Here is a 22,337-nt window from a genome sequence, read left to right as displayed (position 1 = left end):
CACGGATCCCCGCCGTCTATGGCAAGGTCTGCAAGACGTAACGGGCTACAAGATGAAGTCATGTAAAATCATCGACTCCAACGCACTCCTCCCTGATGAGCTCAACGCATTCTATGCCCACTTTGAGCAAGAGGTCAGCAAGAGCGAGCCCTCCAACCCAGAAGCCGCGGATGAACTTGCATCTGAGATCACCATTGCAGATGTCAGAGCAGCTTTCTCGAAGCTCAACCCATGGAAAGCCACTGGTCTGGATGGGGTACCCAGACGAGCACTCCGGTCTTGCGTGGATCAGCTGGCGGGGGTATTCGCAGACATCTTCAACCTCTCTTTACAACAATCTGAGGTCCCTATCTGCTTCAAGAAGATGACCATCATCCCTGTACCAAAATACGTCAAGCAGCGTGCCTTAATGACTACCGTCCAGTGGCTCTGACATTCATCATCATGAAGTGCTTCGAAAGGATAGTCATGGCACGAAATCAACTCCAGCCTCCCAGATTGCCTTGATCCACTACAGTTCGCCTACCGCTGCAACAGGTCCACAGCAGACGCCATCGCCATGTCCCTGCACTCTACCCTGGAACACCTAGATAACAAAGACGCGTATGTCAGATTCCTATTTATTGACTACAACTCAGCCTTCAACATCATCATTCCTATGAAACTCATCTCCAAACTCCGTGGCCTTGGCCTCAGCTCCTCCCTCTGCGACTGGATCCTGAACTTTCTAACCCACAGGCAACAATCAGTAAAGATAGGCAACAACACCTCCTCCAAGATCATCCTCAACACCGGTGCCCCACAAGGCTGTGTTCTCAGCCCCCTACTATACTCCTTATACACCTATGACTGTGTGGCCAAATTTCCCTCCAACACGATTTTCAAATTTGCTGATGACACCACCGTAGTGGGTCGGATTTCAAACAATGACGAGACAGAGTACAGGAACGAGATGAGAATCTGGTGAACTGGTGCAATGACAATAATCTCTCCCTCAATGTGAACAAAATGAACGAGATTGTCATCAACTTCAGGAAGCGTAGTGGAGAACGTGCCCCTGTCTACATCAATGGGAACGAAGTAGAAAGGGTCGAAAGCTTCACGTTTTTAGGTGTACAGATCACCAACAGTCTGTCCTGGTCTCCCCATGCCGACACTATAGTTAAGAAAGCCCACCAACGACTCTACTTTCTCAGAAGACTAAGGAAATGTCAGCTACGACCCTCACCAACTTCTACAGATGCGCCATAGAAAGCATTCGTTCTGGTTGTATCACAGCTTGGTATGGAGCCTGCTCTACCCAAGACCGCAGGAAACTACAAAAGGTCGTGAACGTAGCCCAGTCCATCACGCAAACCGGCCTCCCATTTATTGACTCTATCTATAATTCCTGTTGCCTCAGAAAGGCAGCCAGCATAATTAAGGACCCCACGCACTTTTTTCCACCTTCTTCCGTCAGGAAAAAGATACCAAAGTTTGAGGTCACATACCAACCCACTCAAGAACAGCTTCTTCCCTACTGCCATCAGACTTTTGAAAGGACCACCTCATATTAAGTTGATCTTGTCTCTGCACCTTGCTGTAACTGTAACATTATAATCTGCAGTTTCTCCTTCCCTCCCTATGTATGTTATGCATTGTTTGTACAGCATGCAAGAAACAATACTTTTCACTGATGCATGTGACAAAAATAAATTAAATCAAATCAAACCACCCAAGACCAGAATTGAACCCGGGTCCCTGGAGCGATGAGCTGCAGTGCTGACCACTGTGCCACCGTGCTGCCCTTCAGTATCCTTCAAGGAGGGAAATCTGTGGTTCTTATCAGATCTAGGCTACATTTTATTCCAGATGCTCCAAAATCCGGTTGACTCTCAACTGTTCTCAGAAATGGACCAGGAAGCCACTCAGTTGAACCAAACGGCTAAAGAATAGCACCCTGGCTGTGTACCATCATCTTCAAAAGGCAATTAGGGATGGGAATAATAATCTTTATTGTCACAAGTAGGCTTTACATTAACACTGCAATGAAGTTGCTGTGAAAAGCCCACAGTCACCACATTCAGGTGCTTGCTCAGGGACACTGAGGGAGATTCAGAATGTTCAAATTAACTGACGGCACGTCTTTCAGGACTTGTGGGAGGAAACCGGAGCACCCAGAGGACACCCACGCAGAAACAATGAGAACATTCAGACTCTGCACAGAGTCTGGCCCAAGCCCCGAATTTGCTTTGAAATTGTCACATGGGGGGAACAGGTTGGTGACATGCTTATGTTCCCGTGCTGTGAGGTGAATTGGACATTCTGAATTATCCCTGTGTACCCGAACAGGTGCCGTAGTGTGGCGACTAGGAGATTTTCACAGTAACTTAATTGCAGTGTTAATGTAAGTCTACTTGTGACAATAAAGCAGGGTAGCATGGTGGTTAGCATAAATGCTTCACAGCTCCAGGGTCCCAGGTTTGATTCCCGGCTGGGTCACTGTCTGTGTGGAGTCTGCACGTCCTCCCCCTGTGTGCTTGGGTTTCCTCCGGGTGCTCCGGTTTCCTCCCACAGTCCAAAGATGTGCGGGTTAGGTGGATTGGCCATGCTAAATTGCCCATAGTGTCCTAATAAAAGTAAGGTTAAGGGGGGGGGGGTTGTTGGGTTACGGGTATAGGGTGGATATGTGGGTTTGAGTAGGGTGATCATGGCTCGGCACAACATTGAGGGCCGAAGGGCCTGTTCTGTGCTGTACTGTTCTATGTTCTATTATTATTGTATTTGGGCGATTTGGCTTTGCGTTCGGATTCTGCAGCAAATTCTTATATAAAGTGGACAGCTGAACCATGTTTAATAAAGTCCTTCGCAACTGTTCCAGTTGGGAACTTGTGGGCCGGATATTAACTAGTCATCTGGCCAAAACCTGGGAACATAATTGCTGCTTTGTTTTCTGTATCCCAACCGGCATCACCGCCAACAAACAAACAACAACTTTAACGCCAAAAAACCTGGGGCTTTAACGTGGCCCGGTGGGGGGAGGAGAGAGAGTCGAATTTTGCCCTCTCCCCCGCTTTCATTGCAGTCGCAGTCGCTTGGTAAGACTGGAATTATTTTTAAATGTTATATAGCGGGTGGGAAAAGTGCCCTGTGGTATTATGTAGCCTTTAAGCAGCGTGCGAGAGAGGTGCGGGGGGGGGGGGGGGGGGGGGAGAGAGAGAGAGAGAGAGAGAGATGATGAACAAGCAGCACAACGCTGACAGAGAGTGTGCGGGCGGGAAGTGGCTGCACCGCTACTTATTTTGACGGCCATGTGATCCTGCGACAGCCAGATCGATTGGAGAAGAGGGAAGCACGGAGGGGAAGGAAGCTCAGACATCAGGGAGTCGCGACGAAAACCAAAACCTCGGCTTGTTTCACACACACGAAACGAAACGGGGAGCCCGCTCTTTCCTCCGATCAGAGCGACAGCAACCCTGCAAAGGAGACTGTGACACCTGGGCTGAAGACGCCGGACCGTGGAGGCAACAACTTGGTCAAAGTGCCCGCATCCCGTCCCTCAGCGAGCAGCGACCACCAGTTCGTGCCCCGAGTGGAAAACCGACCCACCCTCTTTCGCCACCTTTCAATGCAGCGCCCTCTCAGAACCCAGGCACCGTGATGGAGAAAGATGTCTTTCTTCTTGTTCAGCTTTTAGCACTCGCTGTTTGGGGTAAGTGGCGAATGACACACTAACCTGACACTTGCAACTGCCTTGGCAGACAGGCAGCACCACATGTCACCAAGGCAGCAATCAATCGCCCACACATCTTTCTACTGGGATACCTGTGGTAAACTACAACCAACTCCAGAACCTCATCCCAAGCATTGCATGGACCGGGCTAACATTCTGTGTAAGATCTCTTTTATGAGAAAGGCAAGCTGTGAGTTAGCCTAATTTCGTTCGAGATATCTCCCTTCAATAAATTAGCTTTGAGCCCTTTTTACTCATATGTCTTAACTGTCCAAATATCTCTGTGCAGCTACTTTTGATCAAACATGTTTCCCCTTTATCCATCCTTCGTCCGCAGGGTTTTTCTTTGCCAGCTCCTTTTCGTTCGATTTCTTTTGCAACTTTTCCGGCTCCGTTTTCTGCACATTGTCTCTAAATTTAAACAGCCATTTTCTCCTTACTGACATTGGGGATTGTGGCGCTGAGCCCGGTAAACGCTGTTGAGTTGGAACGGGAAACTCCGGGGCTCATAAGGCACAGATAAGCAGCCTTTCCAAAACACTTCACCAACAATATTACTCGTGTTTAAATTGGTGTCGCTAAGAATAATTTTATATTCTGAAAAAACTAAGTCGTGCAATGCATGTATGTCTTCGTGGCCTGTTCTAATGCTTTCTATTTTCTATGTTTTTAGGTAATAGTTTGTTGACATCAAGCCTTTCAGGTAAGACACACAGCGGGTTGGCTGTGACCTCTGGCGGCATTCCCCCTTTTAATCTCCACGCTCTGCTCTGCTCATCTTGTTTGCTTCAGTCCTGGTGTTCATTGTTTGTAAGGTGGTTTTAAACAGTACTATTTATTTACATAACATTGATAAGCAATAAACTGTCGCAAATATGAACATGTACCACTCAGGCCAAACCTTGGGATTAAAGTCTCATGTGGCATGTCAGCGCAGATCTGCTACCAAAAATTATCTTAATCAGTTCAAGGTTAAGAACTAAAAATTGGAAAGTAGAAATTTCTATTTTGAAGTCGAAACATGAGGATTCCAACACCTACACAGTGGGTTCAAAGTCTTATCCAGAGGTATATATATGTTTTTATAGTGTGTAAAGTTAACTACACACGTGTTGTTCATACAGTTAGTTGTTGCAGAGCTGAAGCAATTATCTTCATGCAAACAATGTTAAAAAATGCCAAATATCTGGAAACTATTACAAAACTCCTAAGGTTTCTTTGAAATCTTATTTCCATCAATTAGATATTTTCAAAGCATAGCTAATTGTATCACTGTTTCAAAGTGATGAAAAGCAAAGTCATTATATCTAATTTTACTTGCAAAATAATTCATTAAAATGCCCGTGATGCATCTAATTGGAATTTAAGGGAAAGTGACCTAAAATGAGTATTATTGGCTTAAGTTTATGGTGTTGTATTTGTAAGTTTCCATATTGCTAGAAAAGTAACTTGTAATAATTTGAAAATGGGAAAGTAAGGTGGCAACATAATAATTTCTCTTTTGAAAAATGGCATATATATACATGCATTAAATTAATATTCTACTTCAAATTTCCAGCCAAGAATAATACAAACCTGCATAATCAGCTACAATCAAACCAATCAGAGAGGAAAGAAAAACGGGTCTGTAACGAGACTCGCATGTTGGAAGTGGTGCACTTGTGTGGATATCATTTTGAAAGCCAACTTAACAGAATTAATTCCAGTGACTGGTGCAACTTCACACTCATTGCTGGGTATGTGTTTTTTAAAAATATATGTCTCATTTGCTATAAGTGAAATCTATAAGGTCAGATGCAAACATTAACAATTGAAGAAAACTTGTTGTATACTCATTGTTTCTTGATCTTTGCTATAAAATTTGTAGTCATCCAAAGCTTTTGAATTAATCTGCGGTATTCAAGATATAATTCAGTGCTCCATCAATATTCTGAATGAATTAAATTCTAGCAGAGAAGTCAATATTTGCATTTATAAGCAAGGATAGATTCCAGAAACATGTTATGCAGCCATGGCGCCAAATCTCAATTCCTCTGCAGGAGGTTGTTCATTGATTTCTGTCCTGTCTTGATCTTTGTAGTATTATTTCTGGATTTATTACAAATTAGCTGTAAATATGGATCTATTACAGTATTTTATTTTGGTAAAACAATGATTAATTCACTATGCCTTCTGTAAAGAGTGCAATCATATACTTTTCTGGTCCAGTGTAACACTTCTAAATGCATCTGATGTTTATTAACAGCAGAAATGTTGCACCCCATTGCAGATAACATTTGAAACTTGACTACAAAATATGTTATAGCTTGCAGTTAAAGATAAGTACTACCCAAACCCATATATCCTGTATTAGCATCAGACATCCCTTATGTGCACCGATAACCATTGTCCTCTTTGCATTTATTCTCTGTCCGTTGAGAGGATAACACCTATCTCCTCTTCACATCACCCTGGCCATTTGATGACACACTTGAGCAAATTCAGACATCTACAGAATATATGCTGCATTGACAAGCACAAAATGTTGTGATAGCTAATATTATGATAATCTAGGTCAGGGTTTTTCAAAGTGTGGGTCGTAATCAATGGGTGGATTGCAGACGGGTGTCGAGAGGGTTGCAGAGCAATCGGTCGTGCTGTTCCTGCAGCAGTCCCGATTGCAGGAAAAGTGCACAATGGCCGCTACTGGGTTTTAAATTTAGAATGGCGGCTGCTGCCGCTTTTTAAATGAAAAGAAATTAGGCTGTGTGCAGTCTTCCATCCAGAAGAGGCAGCAGTGAGAAGGTCACTCATCCTGCACATACATGTGACGTCAAGCATCCTGTACGAGATTTTAGCACCAAATCACGGAGAGCTGCTTCCATTTTCTAGCTGATGGCAAGTAAGGCAAGAGGACTGTGAAGATGAATCATTGTCTTGCAAGTAAGAGTCGGCCAGAGACACAAATTGTCAGTGTCTCCTAATAGAATCTTTTGAAGAAAGCTGCCAGGAGAGCCGAGGTCTGTTTTCTAACAGAGCAGTGCTGGTGTAGCCCTTTACAGAGTTCCAGAGCCTCTGTTTAACAGCCTGCAAAGAAGAAACTTAAGTCGTGAACAACAAAGGAAATATAAAAGTGATTTCTTGAGAAATGGTTTTGTCAATTGTGCTAATACAAAGGTCCAATGTGTGTTATATGCAGGAAAGTACTGAGAAATGAGAGGAGAAGTTTCAAGATTTTGATAGCTAAGTGGTGGGTGAAAAATTCCTTTTGAGGTTGAAATCCTAGAGTCAATTTTTAACAGTTGACTCTGAAATAAAGACAACGCTGCTGTACCTGACCTGTGATACCACATATAAAACATACCAAAATCCCATGAGGCTGTCAGCATTCTGGAGTAACATCTCCAAAGAGTGCTGAGTAAAACAAGAATTTTGTTGCTATAGCTCTTCACGATGATCTATATGTACGAGGTTGGATTTTCCATTTTCACAAAGATGAAGACTGCACAAAGGAAATGGCTGAAGTCTGTACTGATATGCGCTTTGCCCTCTCCTCCTTTGGACCTGATTCAAATGAGATCATGAGGACCAAGCAGGCTCCCCTTTCGCTTTAAAGATAAGTGAACGTGATATGTGCAGCAAAGGTCAGGTGGCGTGGGTCGCAAAAGACTGTTTGTTGGCAAAAGTGGGTCCCGGGAAAAAAAGTTTGAAAAACTGGGCGGAATTCTCCGCTCCCGCGCGGAATCGGCAAGACCGTCGTGAAATGGGCCGAGTTTCACGACGGTCTCGGAGGCTACTCCTCGCACCTTATTCACCCCCACCCGGGGGGCTAGGAGCGGCGCTCCGTAATTCTCTGCCGCCGGGCCTTCTCGGCGCGCCGAGAATGACGTGACGGCGGCGCCTATGGGACGTCAGCCACGCGTGCGCAGGTTGGCCAGCTCCAACCCGCGCATGCACGGCTGACGTCAGGACGGCTGACGGCTCCAACCCACGCATGCGCGGTTGCCGTCTTCCCCTCTGCTGCCCTGTAAGATGTGGCGGCTTGATCTTGCGGGGCGGCGGAGGGGAAAGAGTGCGTCGCTTGGAGACGCCGCCCCAACGATCGATGCCCACCGATCGTCGGGCCAGTCCCCTCCCGAGCACGGCCGTGGTGCTCACTCCCCTCTCCGCCCCCCACAAGCCACAAACGAGCATTTGGCGTCCATGTTCATGACGGCAGCGACCAGGTGTGGTTGCCGCCGTCGTGAACTGGTCGGGAACGTCAGGCTGCTTGGCCCATCCGGGCCGGAGAATCGCTGGTCGCCGTGAAAAACGGCGAGCGGCGATTCATCCGAGCGGGGGGGGGGTGCCAGGGGGGGCGTGTCGTGAGTTGCACGGCCCTCCCGCGATTCTCCCACCTGGCGTGGGGAGCGGAGAATCGCGCCCACACTGTTCTAGGTAATGAATCCCTAATTCTGGCAAAAACAGCAGAGACTTTGAGAAACTGTTAAGATGTAAGTACAACCATTCAGAATGGAAGTGTCACTCAGACAGATGTACCCAGTCAGAAATTGTGGTTCTAGCAGTAGTAATTTTTATACTAAGATGTACTTGGAATTTTGTATTGAAAATAGAATATAATGATCTACGTGCCAGGTGGGGAATCCTGAAGTATGGGAACATAAGAACTAGGAGCAGGAGTAGGCAATTCAGCCCCTCGAGCCTGCTCTGCCATTCATTACAATAATCTCATCTCGCCCTCAACTTCATTTCCCCACCCTTCTGCATAACGCTTCAACCCATTATTAATTAAAAATCTGTATATCTCTTCTTTAAATTTACTCAATGTCCTGGCACTCTGGGGTAGTGAATTCCACAGATTCACCACCCTTTGAAAGAAGCAAGTTCTCATTTTGGCTTTAAATCTGCTACACCTTATCCTAAAACCTATGACCTTCTGTTCTAGATTGCCCCGCAAGAGGAAGCATCCACTCTACGCCGACTTTGTCAGTACATTTTATTATACCTCAATTAGATCTCCTCTCATTCTTCTAAACTCTAGAGAGCATAGTTCTAAACTGCTCAATCCCTCTTCATAAGAAAACCCCCTTATTTCTGGAATCAGTCTGGTGAATTTCCTCTGAACTGCCTCCAATGCAACTACATCCCTCCTTCAATAAGGGGACCAAAACTGCACACAGTATTCCATGTATAGTCTCACCAATGTTGCAGCAACACTTCCCTACTTTTATATTCTATTCCTTTAGCTATAAAGGCCAAAATTCCATTTGCCTCTCTTATTACCTGCTGTACCTGCATGCTAGTTTTCTGCAATTCATGCACGAGGATACCCAGATCCTTCTGCACCGAAGGACTCTGAAGTTTCTCTCCAATTGGATAATAGTTGCCTTCCCATTTTTCTGACCAAAATGGATACCTCACATTTATTCATGTTAAACTCCATCTGCCATATTTTGGCCCAATCACTATCTAACTCCTAGTAAATTTCATATTTCTCATTGCAATTTACTGTCCCACCTATTTTAGTGTCATCTGCAAATTTGGGTTTAATTATTAATAATAATCTTTTATTTTTTAAAATTTTAAAATAAATTTAGATTACCCAATTATTTTTTTCAATTAAGGGGGCAATTTAGTGTGGCCAATCCACCTACTCTGCACATTTTTGGGTTGTGGGGGTGAAACCCACGCAGACACGGGGAGAATGTGCAAACTCCACACGGACAGAATAATAATAATCTTTATTGTCACAAGTAGGCTTTAATTAACATTGCAATGAAGTTACTGTGAAAAGCCCATAGTTGCCACATTCAGATGCCTGTTCAGGCACAGAGAGAATTCATAATGTTTAAATTACCTAATAGTACATCTTTCAGGACTTGTGGGAGGAAACCGAGCACCCAGAGGAAACTCCTGCAGACACAGGGAGAACGTGTAGACCCGCACAGACGGTGACCCAAGCCGGGAAGCGAACCTGGGACCCTGACGCTGTGGAGAAACAGTGCTAACCACTGTGCTACCGTGCCGCCCTTCATAGATAGGAGTTATAGAGACGTGGTCACACCCGAGGTGCAGGCAGACAGATGGGTGACCGCTAGAAAGGGCAGGCAGTCAGTGCAGGAATACCCTGTGGCTGTTCCCCTTTCTAACAAGTATACCATTTTGGATACTGTTGCGGGGATAGCCTATCAGGGGAAAACAATAGCAGCCAGAATAGTTGCACCACAACTGGCTCTGTTGCTCAGCAGGGGAGGGCAAAGTGCAGGAGAGCAATAGTTATAGGGGACTCTATAGTAAGGGGCATGGATAGGTGCTTCTGTGGATGTGAAAGAAATTCCAGGATGATATGTTGCCTCCCTGGTGCTAGGGTCAATGATGTCTCTGAACGAACACAGGACATCCAGAAGGAGGAGGGTGAACAGCCAGAGGTCGTAGTACACATAGGTACTAACAACATAGGCAGAAAGAGTGATGAGGTCCTGCACAAGAAATTTGGGGAGTTAGGCTGTAAACTAAAAAGCAGGACCTCTAGGGTGGTAATCTCAGGATTACACCCTGTGCCACGTGCTAGTGAGGCTAGAAATGGGACGATACTTCAGCTAAATACGTGGCTAAACTGGTGGTGTAGAGGGAGGGTTTCAGAGTTCAGGACCATTGGGATATCTTCTGGGGCAGGTGGGACCTGTACAAGAAGGAGGGTTGCATCTAAACTGGAGGGACACAAATATCCTGCCTGGGAGGTTTTCTAGAGTCACTCTGGAGAATTTAAACTAATATGGCAGTGGGGTGGGAACCAGAGCGTTAACGTAGTTGGTGTAATAACTGAAGGGGAAATAGAGAACAAAAATAAGAGAACAACAACATCACCCTGTCTGCTCAAATGCAGTGGTCTGAAGTGTATTTGTTTCAACGCCAGAAGTATAGCAGGAAAAGCAGATGAACTTAGAGCACTGATTAGTACTTGGAACTATGATGTTGTGGCTATCACAGAAACATGGTTAAAGGAAGGGCAGGATTGGCAGCTGAATGTTGGAGGATAGAGATGCTTCAGGAGAGATAGGGATGGGAGAGTAGCATTACTGGTTAAGGAAAATATTACAGCCTTACTGCGAGAGGACACCTTGGAGGCCCATACAATGAGGCAATCTGGGTAGAACTCAGGAACAGGAAGGGGCAATCACAATGTTGGATGTTTTTTACAGGCTCCCCAACTGTCAGCGAGAGATAGAGGAGCAGATTTTTTAGAGAGATTTTAGATAGGTGCAAAAGTAACAGGTGCTACACCGAAGTTGGCCACTGCCCGACACAAAATGAAGAATTGAAATGCATGCAGCGAAAATTGGACAATGTCAGAAAGACAAGCAGGCTGCAGAATCTCTCTGTGTATTCTGCCTGCGAAGAAACCAGACAGCATTGAAACTAACAAGTTTGCATACTAATTGAGCGATTCCCGGTGATTCCCGGGCACAATAGACACAATCGAGAATAACAAAGGTCAAGCCAGACTCTTAGGCGCCAGCAGGAGTCCCGGACAATAAGTTACAAACAGCCCCAAGAACCGCCCAGCGATCGGGAAACAGCCCCAGTATTGGGGAATTCAAACCAATCGATTGGTATGAGGTCCAATTGATTGCAAGCAGGTATAGGATCCGCCCAGATGGGCGTGAAGCCCCTGTGACCTATAAAGGACAGATCCCAAGTCCAGCTCTCTCTCTTAGCCGGCCCTCCCAGCAGAACACCTTTGCAGCAGCTCTCTAAGAACTTGAACGTGAGAAGGAGAGGCCTGGCCAGCAGCTACACCGACAACCAACGCACGCTACGAAAATAGACACTCCTGACCCCTTAGCCCGTACCAACTGGGAAGCTTGCAGTCTCAGAACAGAACAAGAGGCCATTGTTCCCTGATCCAGTGTGTTCCCTTATCGAAGATAAGTATTGGTTTATAGTGGTAGGAATAGTTTAGTCCATTAGTATTAGTTGCATGAGTATCGATTTACTGTGTAATAATAAATGTGTTTGATTAAACTTTACTAACTGGTGTATTGAGTCATTGATCTGAACTTGAACTTGAACCTCGTGGCGGTATAAAGATACCTGGCGACTCTAGAGCTAAGGAATAAAACAGTTGGGGGGGTAGGGGTGGGGGAGGGGGGTCGAGGTGGGGGGTTGGGGGGTAGGGGTGGGGGGGGTGGGGGGTAGGGGTGGGGGTGGGGGGTTGGGGTAGGGGGCAGCGGCGTGCAGAGGGGGGGGGGCGACGGTGCGTTGGCCCCGGGTATCCATTGGATGGGGGCATCAGCAGATCTTCCTCAAGGCTCCCCTTCCTCCCAACTGCCTTGTCTTTGTTTGAGAGAGAGAGAGAGAGAGGGAGATTGTGGGGACAGACAGAGAGAGAGAGACAGAGAGAGGGAGTCCCGTCCGTCCTCTGGCTGAGAGCAGGGCTTTGGTGAGTATATTGCAATCTGCCTAAACCCAGGAATATTGCCTGGTTAGAATGCAGAGGGAAATGCTGGGATCCCGGGGTGGGAGATGTGTCTGGATTTGTCTATTTCAGCTTCAGCCTCTGCGATTTCAGGTCAGTTTCACAACAACAGGAAAAACGCGCGGAGAGAGAGGGAAAATTGAGTGTAAAGCACACTCACCCAGAACGAGCAACACAGGGTTGTTGAGGTAGGGGATTTTAACTTCCCCTATATTGACTAGGACTCACTTAGTGCTAGGGGCTTGGATGGGGCAGAGTTAATAACAAAATAAATAAATAACCTTTATTGTCACAAGTAGGCTGACATTAACACTGCAATAAAGTTACTGTGAAAGGTCCCTAGTCGCCACATTCCGGCACCTGTTCGGGTACACAGAGGGAGAATTCAGAATTCTCAGCTGGACAGGAATGGAACCTGTGCTGCTGGCCTTGTTCTGCATCACAAACCAACTGTCTAACCCACTGAGCTAAACCAGCCCTGCTTATCCTGCTTATGATCATGGTTTTTGACTCATGGTGCCTCATGGCAGACTGGTACAAAAGGTGAAGTCAGACAGGGTCAGAAGTGAGGTGGCAAGATGGATACAGAACTGGCTCGGTCACAGAAGGCAGAGGGTAGCAGTAGAAAGGTGTTTTTATGAATGAGAGGTTATGACTAGTGGTGTTCCACAGGGCTCTGTGCTGGGGCCTCTGTTTATAGTATACAAACGATTTGGAGGAAAATGTAGCTGGTCTGATTAGTAGGTTCGCAGATGACACCAAGGTTGGTGGAGTGGCAGATAGTGCTGAGGATTGTCAGAGGATACAGCAGGACATAGATAGGTTGTAGACTTGGGCAGAGAAATGGCAAGTGGAGTTTAATCCGGACAAATGTGAAGTAACGCATTTTGGTAGGTCCAACATAGGGGGGAAATATACAGTAAACGTCAAAACTCTTAGGAACATAGAAAGCCAGAGATCTGAGCGTACAGGTCCACAAATCTTTGAAAGTGGCAACGCACGTGGACAAAGTAGTCAAGAAAGCATATGGAATGCTTGCCTTCATTGGACGGGGCATCGAGTATAAAAACTGGCAAGTCATGCTACAGTTGTATAGACCCTTTGGTGAGGCCAAACTTGGAATACTATGCACAATTCTGGTCACCACACTACCAAAAGGATGTGGAGGCTTTGGAGAGGGTGCAGAGGAGGTTTACCAGGATGTTGCCTGGTCTGGAGGGTGTTAGCTATGCCGAGACGCTGAAAAGTCTCGGACTGTTTTCTTTAGAACGACGGAGGCTGAGGGATGATCTGATAGAGGTCTACAAGATTATGAGGGGCATGGATAGAGTGGATGGGCAGGCACTGTTTCCCAGGTGGAGGGGTCAGTCACTAGGGGGGATAGGTTTAAAGTCTGTGGGGCAAAGTTTAGAGGAGATGTGCGAGACAGTTCTTTTACGCAGAGTATGGTAAGTGCCTGGAACGCGCTGCCAGGGGAGGTTGTGGAAGCAGATACATTAAAGGCATTCAAAAGCCATCTTGACATATACATGGATAGGATGGGTATTGAGGGATAAGGCACTAGGAAGTGCTGAGGGTTTTGGCCAAGGGTAATACCATGGCCGGTACGGGCTTGGAGGACTGAAGTGCCAGTTCTTGTGCTGTATTGTTCTTTGTTCTTTGTATCTGATATCAAGAATGTTAAGAGGCCCTGCAGAATGTGTCATGATGTTTGTTAAGGAGCAAGGGGCTTTCTTACTTTTTTCTGATGCTCTGAACTGGTTGTGGATAACCTGAAGCCCGGGAGCCACATGCGACCCATCTGGGTTCTGAGTGCGACCCACAAGACATTTTGTTGACCATTGCCCACACGCAGGGTTGCCATATTCTGCTGATTTCTGTCCAGAAGTTTTTTTCCTGTCAGTATGACTCAAATGATACACATGTAAAGTGAGGACAAGTGAAATGAGGGTGCATGCTGATTGCACACAACATTGACTGTGATAGTCATCCGCTCCCTCTGCATCCAAAGTGTAAATATCTGTTTTTCTTTTACCATTTGAAGTTGATCATTCTATTAATATACAAATTATTAAGCATTTTCTATAACTTGTTCTGAAATATTTGGCATGCATTAAATGCATTCAATCTTACGCATAGGCTCATGGTTAGTGAACAAGCCTGATTTCAATCTTGCGACCCACTGAGATGAATGAGGGTCACTCATGTGGCCCACTCACTAGTCTAGATTGCCCATCACTGCTCTGAATGTTTTAAAAGTTTATTTTGTTAGTATTAGTTTTAGAGTATCTGGGACGCACGTCACAGGAGCCGTAGACCACAGAAGACATTTAGATAAAAGGCAATGAATTCAGTCAGACATTTGACCAAATGAAAATTATACCTCACAGATGGTTCTGCAGTCTGATTGGTTGCTGATTAAGGGAGCTTATTGGCTACTGGATCTGGAATTTAATTGGTTAAATAGAATTGGTTTTACATAGGAGGTTTATCAAATCTACGTCACAGAAACAGATTATTCAGCCCTATTGTTCTATCCCAGCATTTATATTTTATTTTAAAATGCACCTGTGAAGCAAATTGGGATATCATATATTAAAAGGGCTATAAATAGTGCAGGAAAGATTATATTGACAATATTATTTGAAACCATCATTTTTGTTCACACCTCAATAGTGGTGCTATTGTTCTATTTATCTCTGACAGTTTTCTCATTACACCACTGTTCATGCATTAACGGTTGATCCCGCATTTAATACTTTTTGCTTTTTTCTCTTTTCACCAATTATTGGGCATTTTCTGTGTTCCAATCCATTGCTCTTATTCCTATGAAACAATCTAATTTAAATACAGTCACTGAAATAAGAGTAACTGGTTATTATAGCATTAGTTGTTGATACACTGTGTTCTCCTAGTAGAGCAGATGTATGTATAGGCTTAGCCAGTATTTCATTTTATTGGGTCATTAGAAAAAAGAATATTCAATGTTTCCTCATTTCCTGGTGTATTTCAGAGTTCATTTAACATTTCAAAATTAAAAGGATCTGGCAGATTCATAAACCAAAAGTCTTATTCACAGCCCAAGGAACCCGGGTTTAAATCTGGCCTTGGGTAACTGTGTGGAGTTTTCATATTCTGCCTGTGTTTGAGTGTGCTTCCTTTGGAAGTTCTGGTTTCCTCCCACAGCCCAAAGATATGCAGGTTAGGTGGATAGAAGTGTTTTCAGCAGTAGGCAGCTGAACTCGCCGGAGAGAGCAGCTCCTCAAAGATTGCGGTGCCATTTTTGAAAGGGTGCCCCGATTTCTAAATGAACTTGAGGATCCCCCAAACCCCCCACCCTGGACGATGCCACCCCCACAAACACTGGCATTACCCCCCCCCCCCCCCCCAAGTGAGCATACCCCTCTATGGCGTCACTGAGGGACCCCCCCTTTCAAGCCCCCTCCCCTTTTAGGACCCTCCTTCACTCCCACAATCTTAATGAAGCCCCTTCATATTCCCCTTCACCCCCACGTTTCATAACCCCTCTTCACCGGCCAACCTTTTGTGGATATGGCTCCCTCCCAACCAGGGGCTGGTTTAGCTAGGGGCTGGTTTAGCTCACTCGGCTAAATCGCTGGCTTTTGAAGCAGACCAAGTAGGCCAGCAGCACGGTTTGATTCCGTACCAGCCTCCCCGGACAGGCGCCGGAAAGTGGTGACTAGGGGCTTTTCACAGTAACTTCATTGAAGCCTACTCGTGACAATAAGCGATTTTCATTTCATTTTCATTTCATTTTCAGGCTCCGTCCCTTGGCAGTACCAACCTGGTACCCTGGCATCGTCCCAGGCAGTGCTTGGGGGAATGGCAGGGTACTGCCCTGCCCTGTTCCCGCCCACCCGGGGGGGGCTTCAGTGGCCACCAAGACCCCTGGAGTGGCCATCCCACCTGTGGAGACCAGTATTAATTGGCACCAGTGCGGTCGGTCACTCCCGGGTTCTGGGAGAATGCGGCCTCATCAGAACACATATATTTAGATGAGCCTGATGGTTCATTTAAATATCATTATCTGGATTACTCCAGTGATCCAGATCCAGATCGCGATGGGTATTGTGAGTCAGGTGACTCACGCGCGGATTTGCACCCGACCCGAATCCTGATTTGGGCCTCTCCCGCGATTCTCTCGATGGGGGTCTGACAGTTTCTGGCGCCCTTGTGGCATAGAATAAAACATCCTGACATTAATCATTGCTGAGCCCACTTTCTATCTCGAAAATGATTGTTGTGAGGGCCAATTTCTCCTCCAATAGCTTTTTATTTAGTTGGAATGAACAGATTTTTTCCCCCCTCCCTACAACTTAATTCAGTAGGAAATTTCATGAGTTTTCATTTCACCGAGGATAGTACTATTTTGTTTCTATGCCGTGTGTAAATATTTTTATGGGCTTCTATGAAGTAGAGTTTTGTTAAGTCTTCATCTGTACTAGTCTTCCTATGATGACTGGAAAATTTGTATTTGGCCACTCAAATTCTACCCATTCACCAAGTTGGCCACAGAATCCCTACTTTTCAGGAGGCCATTTGGTCCACTGAGTCCATGCCAACCCTCCAAAAGTGCACGCTACCCACTCCCCACTCTATCCCCGTAATCCCACCTAACCTTTGGACACCAGGGGCAATTCAGCATGGTCAGTCCACGTAATCTGCACACCTTTGGACTTTGAGCACCTGGAGGAAACCCACGCAGACACAAGGAGAACATGCAAAATCCACACAGGCAGTCACCCAAGGTCGAAATCGAACCTGGGTCTCTGGCTCTGTGAGGAAGCAGTGCTAACCACTGTGCCACCGTGCCGCCCATACAGTTTACAGTTATGCTCTTTCAGCTGAACTTGGTTATAACCATTAGAAATGTCAGTAAAGAGAGGAAAGTTGCAAGTTTGGCATTCTGATGTTTCCTGTCAACAGCTAATAATGGTGATGTCGCTGTCAGCCCCTCCAGCCTAGGACTGGCAACAGAATAAAATCTAATCTAATTTAATAATTTGTGCTGACCACTTGTAAGTATAATGGTGTATGACTGATAAGTGTATTGCGTTTCCAATTGTTCATTAATTTGTCCTAATTATCGAAAATTTAACATCTGGTTCTTCCAAACAATTATGATTTGTAGATGGACTCCTCATTCATTTGAGCCAGTTTTCTGTAAAGTAAGATTGCCAAACCTACATTTTGATTCTGCTGACTTTATTTTGATGTATTAATAATCAAAATTAAAAATCTGGAAATATACTAATTCCTTGGAATAGATTCCTCAAAAAAAACTGAATGTTCCCAATCAGATGCAGTGTATCCCCTGCCAAGTAAGTGTTCAGAACAAAACTAGGAAGTTGCACACAATTGCATTGCAAATCCTCTTTTCAAGATGGTAATAAGGGGCGAAATTCTCCGACCCCATGCAGGGTCGGAGAATCGGCCGGCGGCGGCGTTATTCCCGCTCCCGCCATGTTAGGAATTATCCGACCCGCCATAAAACGGCGTTGTTCAAATCCCGCCGGCCGCCTCGGAGAACAGCTGGCGCCGGCGGGATGTCATGTTATTTTTAGGGTGAATAATTCTCCGGCCCGCATGGGCCGAAGTCCCGCCGACATGACCCGTGGCCCGGGGAAAAGAGGGAGGGTTCGGCATTCCTCAGGGGCACTGCATTGAACCACCCCCACCCCCCTCCCAAATCATCCTCCATCTAACCTCATCCATCCCTCTTTTCCCCGCCCCCACACCTGGGGTAAACACAGAACCTAAACCGCACTGTAAATCTGTGCCAGTGCACAGGGGGATCAAATAGCTCTGGAACAAAGGGCAGGATGAAGAGAATGTGAGAGAGAGAGAGGAGAAAGGGGGAGGGTGGAGAGAGGGGGAGGGAGGAGAAAGGGGGAGGGAGGAGAAAGAGGCCCAGGGGGTGGGGAGGCAGAATTAATCCAAATTCCTGCTTATTTCCTCAGACTCTTCAAAAGGTTGTTTCTCCCCAGGATTAGAAAAGGTGCCTTGATAATTCACAGCGCAGAACCCTTTCTGCACTGTGAATTATAAAGGCAGAACCCAGAAACTTTGCCAAAAGTTTTTCCCTCTCTCTCCGCGCGTTTTTCCTGTTGTTGTGAAACTGACCTGAAATCGCAGAGGCTGAAGCTGAAATAGACAAATCCAGACACATCTCCCACCCCGGGATCCCAGCATTTCCCTCTGCATTCTAACCAGGCAATATTCCTGGGTTTAGGCAGATTACAATATACTCACCAAAGCCCTGCTCTCAGCCAGAGGACGGACGGGACTCCCTCTCTCTGTCTCTCTCTCTCTGTCTGTCCCCACAATCTCCCTCTCTCTCTCTCTCTCTCTCTCTCAAACAAAGACAAGGCAGTTGGGAGGAAGGGGAGCCTTGAGGAAGATCTGCTGATGCCCCCATCCAATGGATACCCGGGGCCAACGCACCGTCGCCCCCCCCCTCTGCACGCCGCTGCCCCCTACCCCAACCCCCCACCCCCACCCCTACCCCCCACCCCCCCCCACCCCAACCCCCCACCTCGACCCCCCTCCCCCACCCCTACCCCCCCACGCTCCCCACCCCTACCCACCCCACCCCCTACCCACCCCACCCCCCCACCCCTACCCCCCCAACCCCCCCACCCCGACCCCCCTCCCCCACCCCTTCCCCCCCCACCCCCCCACCCCTACTCACCCCAATTGGAGGCGATTGGGGCCCCCCGCTCAGACTCCGGGCCAGTGCCCTGGGTGCACTCTTTCTCCTCCGCGGCCGCCACGGCCTCCGCCATGGCGGAAGCGGAAGAGAAACCCACATCGCGCATGCGCCGACCGGCGAAAGCCTTTCGGCCAGCCCCGCTGCCGGGGGCGCCGGTTTTTTGTGCCAGTCTTCTGGTGCCAACCGCTCCGGCGCGGGGCTAGCCCCCAAAGCTGGGGAGAATTCCCCACCTTTGTGGATGCCCGACCCCGGAGTGGTTGGCGCCAGTCCCCTACGCCGGGACCCCCCGTCACGCCGGGTAGGGGAGAATCCCGCCCATAAAAAGAATTGGAACATGTGAATTTTTGAGGATTGGAATTTACTGATGCAATTTATTTCAATGTAAGATTGTAATTATTGCATGGTAGTAGCTGTCTTCCTGCTTTTTAAAATCACTTTAAAATAAACTTCTCTATTAACATAACAGTATAGTGGGGCAACATTTTGGATCTCCAATGTGTCTTAGAAAATATGGATCGCTAAAAGGGCTTGCATCTGTGATTTGTCACAGCTCATTCATATTTATTTTAATTTGCAAGATGCTAACAGATGTCAGGCGACTATCTTGAAAATTTTGTATTTCAGGATTTTCTCTTACTGAAGTGTTATTGAAAACCCAAGGTAGCCCTAATTCATTTGCTCTTTGTGATACTTCTCTCATGAAGTTTCTTTCCCCAAATATATTTTATTTTGACATCAAGTTGAGTTGACAGTTATTGCATCACACTACTAGCAGTTAATAAAATCTCATTGAGGTGACGCAGACTGGCAACGCCATACAGGAGAAACTGATAGTGTGGGTGAAATTAGACAAGAGCAGGGTTGCAAATCAAACAGTATCACGTGGGTCACCTGAATGCCCTCTTTCCACTATTCAGTTCCATTGACTTCAATATATTGGTTGGCAAATATGATTCTGCTCTGGAATAACAAATATGGAGCGTGATTCAACCAAACTATTTCTATGCCTGGTTTTGGGCATGTTTCGTGGGGTGCTTCTCGGTGGCTGCTGTGCCGAGAAACACTCCGCTATTCAAAGGCTTTTTTTTTTGGGCCTCCGAGTTGTTTCTCTCTGCTGAGGCCGCACTTAGAGTGATTTCCTGTTGGCGCCAGATAGAAAGGCTCCTTGCAGATTGGGGAGCCATTTTGGAAGGCTGCCACAATCTCTGCTCCCCCCCCCCCAACCACCGGCTGGCAGTGCTAAGGTGCCCAGATGCCAGAGGGAGTGCTGGGGTGCCGCCATGCCCTTTCCCTCACTGCCCGGAGGGGTCTCTAATAGCCTAGAAAACCCCCTGGTGCCATTGGTCCATGTTTGTATGGATCAGTACTAAACAGCGCCCTAGCGAGGTCTCCCAGGTGCAGCCATTAGGTCCCTGGCACCAGGTGAATCCAGCAAATGCATATTTAAATAAGCCTCAGTGTCGGCTGTTCCTAGCACTGTGCCCCGCTCCCGTGGCTGGACACACTTTCTCTGGCAACGAAAGGGAGGAAAGGAGACACAGTTCCCATGCGTGTGTGTGTCCTTCCAACTGACGGCGTGAGTTTGTTGCACTGAAAGATTTGAACCCAGTAACTGATTCCCTGTCGGGATGGAAGCCATGTACACCCTGTCAGTCACAGCTGGCTCATTTCAATATGCAGATCTGGGTCAAGTCCAGTGAGGGCGAGATCCAGATCGTGACGTCTCGCGAGATTCCGTTGGATCTCGTCAGACGTTTCGAGTGTCACAGATCTTGCAAGAGGCCTCTCATGAGGCCTCGTCCCTGCACTAAGTTTGGCACGTCGAGGTCGTCGAATCGCGCCCATGGAATCTTGTTGGAGTGGAAGATTAATAGCACCATACTAGGGGAGGCGGTAGCGTAGTGGCATTGTCACTGGATTAGTAATCCAGAGATCCTGGGTAATGCTCTTGGAACCTGGGTTCGAATCCCACCCTGGCAGATGTTGAAATTTTGAAATTTGAATTCAATAAAAATCTGGAATTAAAAGTCTAATCATGACCATGAAATGATTGTTGTAAACCCATCTGATTCACTGATGTCCTTTCGGGAAGGAAATATTTCATGCTTACGTGATCTGGCCTTCATGTGACTCCAGACCCCAGCGATGTGGTTGACTCAGTTCAAGGACAATTAGGGATGGGCAATAAATTAAATGCTGACTTAAAACAATACTGAGTTAGAAGTTTTAATATAGTTATACAAAACTTTTAAAAAAAATAAATTTAGATTACCCAATTATTTTTTCCAATTAAGGGGCAATTTAGTGTGGCCAATCTACCTATCCTGCACATTTTGGGTTGTGGGGGTGAAACCCACACAGACACGGGAGAATGTGCAAACTCCACACGGACAGTGAACCAGAGCCGGGATCGAACCTGGGACCTCAGCGCCGTGAGGCAGCCGTGCTAACCACTAGGCCACCGTGCTGCCCTGTTATACAAAACTCTTGATAGATCTCATCTAATGTACCAGGTTTCATATGTACACCTAGCTCTTAATCACTTCTCTCATCCCCTCCATTGTTTCTGGGTTGTCATGCTGCTTGACTGTCATCAATGTTGGATGAACAGAAATGTCTTCCAATTATTATTGGGAAGACCAAAACCATTGGGCTGGATTCTCCGGTCAATGACCCGAAATAGCGTTCGCTGACCAGCCAGATAATCTCGAGTTCCTGACCAAATCAGGGGCGGCGGCACTTTTGCGATTCTCCGCCCCCTCCCAAAACAGCGTACTCTGAGAGTATGCCGTGCCACGTATCGACGTCCTCAGGACATTGCCTGAGGCCCCCCCCCAATGCTCCGCCCCCGATCGGCCGAGTTCCCGACGGCGTGGGACACGTGTGGTCTCACCCGTTGGGAACTCGGCGTGGTGGCTGCGGACTCTTTTGCCCAACCCTAATTACTCTCGAGAGTTGGTTTGAGCTGCTTTCTTGAACTGCTGCAGTCCATGTGGTATAGGTACACCCACAGTGCTGTTAGGGAGGGAGTTCCAGGATTTGAAGTCAGCGGCAGTGAAGGAACAGTAATGAATTTCCAAATCAGGATGGTGAGTGGCTTGGAGTTGGAGGGGGGTGGGGTAGTTCCTTCCAGGTATGGTGTATCTGCTGCCTTTGTCCTTCCAGTTGGTAATAATCATTGGTTTGGAGAGTGCTGTCTGAGGAGTTATGGTAGGTATCTGCATCTGCACTGCATCTAGTACAGGGGTGGGCAAACTTTTCCGTGCAAGGGCCACATTCAGAAATTCACAATTTTAAAGGGCCGCATAGTATATTAAGTAAAATAATTAATATTTAAAATAGCAAAAATAAAAGGTCTTTAAAGAAAAAAAAGCACATTTAGTTGAAAAACAAAGTAACTCAGTAAGTAACAGAAAAATGTCAATGAGAATGAT

At 46.6% G+C, this 22,337-nt stretch overlaps 1 protein-coding gene across 2 annotated transcripts in view; it reads left to right on the top strand.

The window, feature by feature from the left end:
- Positions 1–3,213: 3,213 nt before the first annotated feature.
- The window catches only part of LOC119966302 (receptor activity-modifying protein 3-like), a 57,600-nt gene continuing 38,476 nt past the window's right edge, over positions 3,214–22,337 (top strand). The window contains exons 1-3 of one of the 2 annotated variants that reach the window (XM_038797777.1): positions 3,214–3,691; positions 4,386–4,415; positions 5,271–5,448. In XM_038797777.1, coding sequence (XP_038653705.1) covers positions 3,640–3,691; positions 4,386–4,415; positions 5,271–5,448 — 260 coding nt within the window. In that variant the 5' untranslated portion in view covers positions 3,214–3,639. Of the gene's footprint in view, positions 3,692–3,728; positions 3,873–4,385; positions 4,416–5,270; positions 5,449–22,337 lie in introns of those variants that run through there. The other variant, XM_038797776.1, reaches the window with a different exon arrangement.

The sequence above is a fragment of the Scyliorhinus canicula genome, chromosome 5, assembly GCF_902713615.1.
Source record: "Scyliorhinus canicula chromosome 5, sScyCan1.1, whole genome shotgun sequence".
Lineage (NCBI taxonomy): Eukaryota > Metazoa > Chordata > Chondrichthyes > Carcharhiniformes > Scyliorhinidae > Scyliorhinus > Scyliorhinus canicula.
Note: the sequence above shows the minus strand (reverse complement) of the source record. Positions and strands in the feature narration are given on the sequence as shown.